At 37.0% G+C, this 7,983-nt stretch overlaps 1 protein-coding gene across 2 annotated transcripts; it reads left to right on the plus strand.

Annotated features, from left to right (window-relative positions):
- Nucleotides 1-561: 561 nt before the first annotated feature.
- On the plus strand, nt 562-7,246 carry senp3a (SUMO specific peptidase 3a). Of its 2 annotated transcripts, none has more exons than XR_013821232.1 (11): nt 562-759; nt 1,545-2,280; nt 3,556-3,717; nt 3,831-3,942; nt 4,068-4,215; nt 5,257-5,304; nt 5,483-5,560; nt 5,951-6,088; nt 6,172-6,267; nt 6,390-6,440; nt 6,573-7,246. XR_013821232.1 is itself a non-coding variant. In XM_079871044.1 (11 exons), the coding sequence occupies exons 2-11, from the start codon at nt 1,587-1,589 to the stop codon at nt 6,681-6,683; spliced, it is 1,626 nt and encodes a 541-aa protein (XP_079727170.1). In that variant the 5' UTR covers nt 562-759; nt 1,545-1,586; the 3' UTR covers nt 6,684-7,246. The 2 variants fall into 2 exon arrangements, 1 of the variants encoding a protein (XP_079727170.1); XM_079871044.1 differs by having other exon boundaries at nt 6,172-6,255.
- The last annotated feature ends 737 nt before the right edge of the window (nt 7,247-7,983 follow it).

The following is a 7,983-nucleotide window of genomic DNA, read 5'->3' on the forward strand; positions in this document are numbered from 1 at the left end:
TTTGGGCCAAATAGCAGAATTTCAATTTTCTGATTTTAATAATAATTGATAATTCACCCCATTAGGGGTACATAATTGTAGGATTCAGCCAGAATCCTCCAGAATTATAGAAGGTTTGAATCTAACAACCTTAACTGAATTTTAAAAATCTCTCCACTGTAGTAGACACCATACATCAATGGGAAAAATGGTCACTTGAGAGGAAAATGTTTACAATTATAATTTTAAACAATTAAGTTTTTAGAACGGAGGTGCTGTGTATCAATCAAGAACATAATAATATGACCCTTTTGTTTAATATTAAATCCTCCTCACAAATAATTATTCATATGTGTGAATATTTTCATTTATACACAATAGTTGGTCCCTGATAATATTTTTTTTCACTATGTGCGGGCATTTGAGAGACTTGAGGTGACTAATTTCTGAGAGAAATATTTGAAATATATTTTTAATAGTTTGAATAGTTAATAGTTTTAAAAATGCCATTACTGCATCCGCATTTTATTTTATTAGGCAAAAATACATTTTCTGATGTATTTTTATCCACCAGCCCATCGTGAGACTCGACGTGACGTCATAGAGACGCGGCGGAAGAAGAGTGTTTTCGCTCTAAAGAAGCGCCAGCTCTCATTGAATGAGCCAAGATTTAAAGTAGCCTTCATTTTCTTTTTCATTTCTATTATTGAAAAGCTTAGTTATCCGCTGTTTGCCTTGGCGGACAACGCCTAAGCTTTTGGCTTAAGGTTACGGTTAACGGTGAGTAATCGGTGGTGCCGACACGCCACATTTTCTGCATCGCGACACCGGAGGCCGAACAGTGTTTATTTGTGATCGGTGCTTGTATTTGCTTTGGAGATGCGTTAAATGACCAGTGCGCGTAGAGCTCTTCTTTATTAAACAATCGCAACGTAAATATATCAAAGTAATATCAGACTGGTGTATTGGCGAGACTACAAAGCCCCTTTCACTTCACATTTTCCACACAATTTTAGAGTAAACAAGCAGAACAAAGCGCATCGTGCGCGCAACTTCAGCTCTTAATACATGGACACTGGCAGTTGCATGTACAAATACAGCCTAAAACGTGTTAGTTTTGAATACAAATAGTTTTAAATGAATGCATTGTGCTAATATCTATAGTGTTTCCTCTGTTTTCCAAAAAGACGTAAGTGTTTTTGTAGTGAACAAATAACCTGTGCTAGTTAATCCACAAAAGTTGGTGCCCTAAAATCAACCCTTGCCCCTTTTTTCAATCTTGTGTATTATTTAAAAATACATCACAACACTGAAGTAAAGTTGGTTGCAACTTCTGGTTCACATATGGACCTAAAATAAAAGGCCTCTAGGTTAATATTGAGACTAAACCCTTTTCATATATGAATCTGTTTTTTAATCAACTTGCTATTTTGACACTTTTGGTTTTAGTTTGTCCATCTGGATTTTTGCTAATTGTTAGTATCAGGTGTTTATGCTGAAACAAAGTACAAGGTTAAAAATGAACCTCTGTTGGTTCTCTACTCATGTTTTCTTTTTTCATGCAGAGAGGAGGCAGGCTGGCGCAGGTCGTAGGTTGCTCCTGGATCATGAGAGACAGTGGCAGCAGCCTGGCTCAAACACACTGGTCCAATGAGCTGACGCTGACCGCAGGGCAGGAGGGCGCTGGAGGTGGGGGTGCCATTGGAGGTGGCCATTTACTGAACCCGGCCATGGCCCAACATGCCCCGAGCCCAGCCCAATTCAAACTGGGCCGCAGAGAGGAGGACGCCAGGATATGGGGCGCAGAATATACTGTCCCCGAGGTGGAAGAAGAGGATGAGGATGAGGAGGAGGAGGACACTGTTGAGATGGAGAGTGAAGAGGATCTGGTGGACAAGAAAGCTGAGGGTGGTTTCCAGTGTAATGATAAAGGTGACAACGAGAAGTGGGGCTCGCCAGAGTACCCACAGCTTGTGGAAATGGATGTCAGCGTTACAGGTGACTTTACCCACTGCTTGGCCCAGACTAGGCCCAGTCCGCTCAAAGAGAGAAAGCTATCCCGGTTGCGGTTTCGGGGTCAAAGGTGTGTAAGCATTCGCAACCGTTTGGCCCAGCACTGGAGAGCTTGGCGCCAACGAGCCAAATGGGCAGGAACTATGGGATACAGGAGAGCACGCAGATTACACAGACGCCGGCTCTTTGGCAATCGACCTTTCCAGAGACTACCTGGCAGTTCATTGTTAAATGGAGACCCAGAAAGAAGTTCTGGGACAGCAGAGGAGAGGAGAGCTGATTTATCTGGTGTGTATAAACTCTTGTTAACATTTGTATTATCATCTTTTGAAAGAATTAATATAATTCATTGTTTTTGCATATGATACCTGACTAATTTTAAAAAAACGTTCTTTAGTTTAAAGTGTATAATGTGAATATATTGTGTTTGGTGGCTAATGTGCATGAAGTAGTTAACTAGCCTTGTCCAACATTTAAGCAACAACATTCGTGTCCGATGTGGACACAGCGCTGATGTTAAATATCATTTAAAATATTTGTACTTGTGCTGGTAAAGATGCATTCATATTTCAAATAATTTAAATTATATTTACATTTATTCATTTAGCATTTTTATAAAGCGACTTACAAATGAGAAATACAACAAGCAATTAATCTAAAGGAGGTTATAAGACAAGAGTTTTTGTAAAAAAACAAGACATTGTCCAGAATAGTACAAGCTAGCAGGCGGCGGGATATAATAAATAGTGAGAGAGATAAAACAGGGTGCATTTAAGTGCTCACATTAAAGATGAGTTTTCGGTTGTTTCTTGAATATTGTCAGGGACCCAACTGAAGAAGATGATTCCAGCAGCAAAGAACTGCAAACAAAAACGTTCTGAAAGGGATTTTGTGCCTCCCCTAGTGAAAAAACCTACACCAAAATGTATTTAAAATGCATTTATTTCATACTAAGTATACTACAAAACCATTAACATATTTACTGACATATCGCTTGAGACTTACTGATATAAACATTATAATTCAACTTTATTTGGAGTACTTCTTTATTGCACAATGCACTTTTCTTAATATTACGCCTAAAATGTGTTTCAATATCACTAGTAAGGATAGTATGATCTCTGTATAATATCAGTCTTTAAATGCAAGATATTTAAAGTGTACCTAAAGTATACTTGCAATAGTTCCACTTTAGCACTATTTCAGATAACTAAAGTGCATTAAGTACAAAATGACTTGTTCCAATTTAGCAGACTTTAAGTATACTAAAAGTAGAATTTCAGGGTATTTATATTAAGTACATACATATATTCGTAGTATACTTAAAATAAATGTATTTTAAATACATTTTAGTATATTTCTTTTTCACTAGGGTCTCTGTGATGTACCATGAGGCACATTGAAAGGATGAAATTACATATTATTGTAATACTGAGGTCGTGAAAGAAACTGGCAAAGACTGGGACAGCATTCCTGGTTGTGACTAAAGTGCACTGACTTGTACACGTTCCTTTAGCTTTCTTCTGTGCGTCATCTTTACTTCTTTACGCTTTGATTTCTTAGACTCCTGTAGCACAAATGGGGTTCTGAAAGGAAGGGATGGTATCCATGGAGCAGCCATGGGGGACAGGGAGGGACGGGCCTCCCCTGCTAATGTCCAGTCTCAGAGGGAAAAGTCCTCCCCACAGAATCAGCTTAGCAGTGAACACATTTCTTGTGTACAAGGTACAATATCCTTTTTCCCAAATTTGGAAAAGGAACACACGCTATATATTATTTAATATTATATTATATTATCGTCCTATGGTTGTTACTCTCTCACTCCTCCTCTTCCTCAGGTATTCTGGATGAGTTTCTCCAGCAGTTTGGCAGTTTGATTCCCATCCACGTAGATGAGGTGGTGAAGAAGCTTCAGGAGATCTTCAACGAGAGTTTCTCAAGTCCTCACAGGTCAGAGGTGGCTCATAACAGTCACAAGGCTTATTGAATCTTGATATTTAAAATGGCAAACAGATAAAAGGCTTGACTGTGAAGTCTCAGCTTTATGTATTATTTTAATGTGTGCCTGTTTACAGGAAGGTAATGGTGCAACATTTAATGCAGTCCTACCAGCGCATGTCTGGAAGTGCAGTGATGCGGGGGTTTCGAGTAAATTACAAACGTCATGTCCTCACCATGGATGATCTGAGCACACTCTATGGCCAGAACTGGCTCAACGATCAGGTGGGCCTCTTGCTTAACAACTGCATTAACGATAACAATAAAATTCTGAACCAACTCAAGTTACATGAACACAAATAAAGCCTAGTTGCATTAGGATTGGTTTTCTTTTAAAACATACATTTTTATTAGTAAATAAGTTACGTAAATAAATTAGTATATAGGGGTTGGTAAGAAATAAAAAATAAAAATAAAATTTATATATATATAATTATTATTATTATTTGTATTTTTTTTTTAAGTTTTAAGTCTCATGCATTTAAAAACAGAAATATTGTGAAATATTATTGTAATTTAAAGTGTCACACTATCCTTCAGAAATCATTATAATATGCTGATTTGATGCTCAGTAAACATTTCTTATTATTATCAATGTTGAAAACAGCTTAATATTTTTGTGGAAACTATTTAAGATATTTTTTTCAGGATTCTTTGATGAATTGAAAGTTCAAAAGAACAGCATTTGTTTGAAATAGAAATCGTATATAAGATTATAAATGTCTTTACGGTCACTTTTGATCAATTTAATGGATCCTTGCTGAATAAATATAATAATTTCTAGTAGAATTTCTGACTGACCCCAAACCTTTGAATGGTAATATATGTACAGCTGGCTAATGAGAAATCCAAAAACCAATCTAGGCTTATGTGCTTGATGTGTTTCAACCAGTTTTGAGAATGACACGCTTGACTTTAGAGAGGAATATATGTACGGGTCATGTTGTGTACAAGACATAATATGGAGTTTCCGATTCATCAAAATTACAAGAAGGGTAACAGGTGTGTGTGTGTGTGTGTATACACCTGTTTTGAATCAACTGGAAATTTTGTGTGGAACCTTTTTGGGACATTTAAGAACAATATTTCTTTGTGGTTTACTAAATTTAACATGTAACTAATAATTTTGTAACTACTATGGCACCGACCTTTGCTTGAGTTTGCCAGAGTTTGTATAGAGAAGATATTTGATGAATGGGGGGCCCTTGTTCTGGGATTGTGCTGAGTTAGCTCTCTCTTACATCTGTAACTCACTCCGTCACCCAGGTCATGAACATGTATGGAGATTTGGTCATGGACGCTGCCCCTGAAAAGGTAGGCTAAACGCGCACATATACACACTCCTTTACACAAGGAATTTGACTCATGACAAAGCCATTATATGAACTTGTGTTTCAAAGAGTTAAATGATTATGAAAACAGTATGTGAATTAGGTTTTTCCTCATTCGCTCTCTGTCTCACCATGTCTTTTTTCTTATTTTTTACTTGCAGGTCCACTTTTTCAACAGCTTCTTTTATGACAAACTTCGGACGAAAGGTTACGACGGGGTCAAACGGTGGACAAAAAATGTCAGTACTGGATGGAGAAAGATTTTGTGTCTGTCTTTCACAGCTCTTTTATTAATACTGCCATTTTAGGACTGTAAAGTTAAGCAGATAAATTGGTAATACATTATTACTTGCATCATGAAGTTAATATAGTTATCCACCTATTTTTAACATAAAAGCAGACTGGGCAATTTTTAACTTGAATGTGCACGACTTCCAGTTATTTTAGCTTTACCAAAACAGTCCGTTAGTAGTGCAAAAAGTTTTTCCGTTTACTGCACTTTTACTCTAGTTATTTGCGTATAGCAGCTAATGAATTGGAAGTCTTGCTCATTCACAGGAAATAGCTTATTTCCATATAATTCTTGTAGAACTACATGTTTTTATTTCACTGTTAAATCTGCTCCTTAGGTTGATATTTTCCAGAAGAAGTTCTTATTGATCCCTATTCACCTGGAAGTGCACTGGTCATTAGTGTGTGTCAATGTTCCTCAGCGTAGAATCGCATACTTCGATTCCCAGAGGACCCTCAACCGTCGATGCCCCAAAGTAGGTTCTAATGATGCTATTTTCATGGCTTCATTTCTTATACCAATGCTTATCGTGTCCACTAAAAGTTTTTGTTTTTACAGCACATTGCCAAATACCTGCAAGCAGAGGCAATCAAGAGAGAACAGAAGGAGTTTTACACAGGGTGGAAAGGCTTTTTCAAAATGGTAGGGTGAAAGGTGAATTGTATATATGTGTGTGTGTCTGTTAGTAAAAGTATGAGAGAAATAAGGAATAAAAGAGATCGGAAAGGCCATTTTGTGTATGTTTTGTTGACTCTTCTGTCTTTGGAATGTTCTAGAATGTGGCAAGGCAGAACAATGACAGTGATTGTGGAGCTTTTGTCCTTCAGGTCAGCGTTTTTTTTTTCTCATTAGTTATTTTAACACTTGACTTTGTACATAGCGCTGGTGCTGAAAGTATATAATAATCTTCATTGGTGTCTTTTACTCACCTGTTCACTCTTCTTATCGTTGTACTCCAGTACTGTAAGTGCCTGGCCCTGGAACAGCCTTTCAGCTTTGGTCAGCAGGATATGCCCAAGCTACGGAGACAAATGTACAAAGAACTGTGTCACTGTAAACTGTCTCTGTGAGACCGTGGAAGAGCAAGGGAGATCCATGACATCTTACACTATTAAATAAGCTCCAGGTCCAGACAGCATTTAGGCGGGAGACGTGCAAACGTTTTACCCCTCTTTTTGTTCAATGACTTTGTATTTTGACTTGGTGAAGGCCATACTCTGTTTGGCCCAGTTGTTCGTTTGTTTGGATCAAAACGCAAGAGGAGTTGTTTTTTTAGAAATGGGAGTAGGAGTTGACCTCAGAGAACTGTTCATTAGGTGCCGCCATTTTGTTGGCAATTTTATTTTTCATGTTCTTGATGTCAGTAACTTGTATGCTAAAAGGTTATACCATTGACTGGTGAGGGAGGACACTTGCAGACATTTTAAAAATGTAATGCAATATTCATATACTGAGTCGATATGGACCACGACACTATATGAGGATTTTTGTTTGTTCAATATTGTTTGTCTGTTATGTATCTGTGCGATTTGAGATGCAAACTTATGGAGATGAAAAAAGAGCAGCTGTAAATTAAACTGTTTTATATCTTTTGAGATGCATAAGTTGTTGTAAGATGTACTAATAAAAACGCAAGAAAATAACTGAGCGTCATCAATTTGTGCGTTAGATATGTTACATTATTGTGGCAGGCTATTGTAGTTAAGCAACCCTTTAATGATGATAATTATTTGAAGGTTTTTCTAAATACTGCAATGTGGTTATAAATACAGCAGTTAACTATAAATAGGTCTACTGTTAGTTTATGGGACAGGTTAACCAAAACTATATTTCCGTTTTGGGATCTACAACTGCTTATTAAATAGGCAGCTTTACTCTAAGATGCATTCACAATACAATACATAATTAAAAAAAAAAAAAAAAGTGGCAAAGCATAATAAAACAAAAAAGAGGAAAAGGGCGATGCTTCACTTAAACATAAGAGATTTCATTAAATATTTCCATGCTTCTCAAATATACAAACACAATATCAGCCTAGTTATTATTGTTGTTATTTAAAGGTCGGAAAGATCAAACTCAAAATCTGGATTATGAGGATTAAGTGTACGAACCTTTACCTATTATGAAATTTAGATCATAAAGACGTTAATAAATTCAAGACCTTTGTTTTGTATGATATTTTATATGGCAACTTAACATTGCTAAATACGTTGAAGCTAAAACTGCGTCACAGTAGGCCAAGCGAATGATATTTTAAGGTTTAGCTTTAGTCCAATTACATTTAAGAAAGAGCAGAACTGACGTATCATGGACCGCCCACCCGAACCGTATCTGACACCAAAGGGCGGCTACCATTGTTGAGTGACGTCT

Source organism: Squalius cephalus (assembly GCF_949319135.1).
Source record: "Squalius cephalus genome assembly, chromosome: 5".
Taxonomy (NCBI): domain Eukaryota; kingdom Metazoa; phylum Chordata; class Actinopteri; order Cypriniformes; family Leuciscidae; genus Squalius; species Squalius cephalus.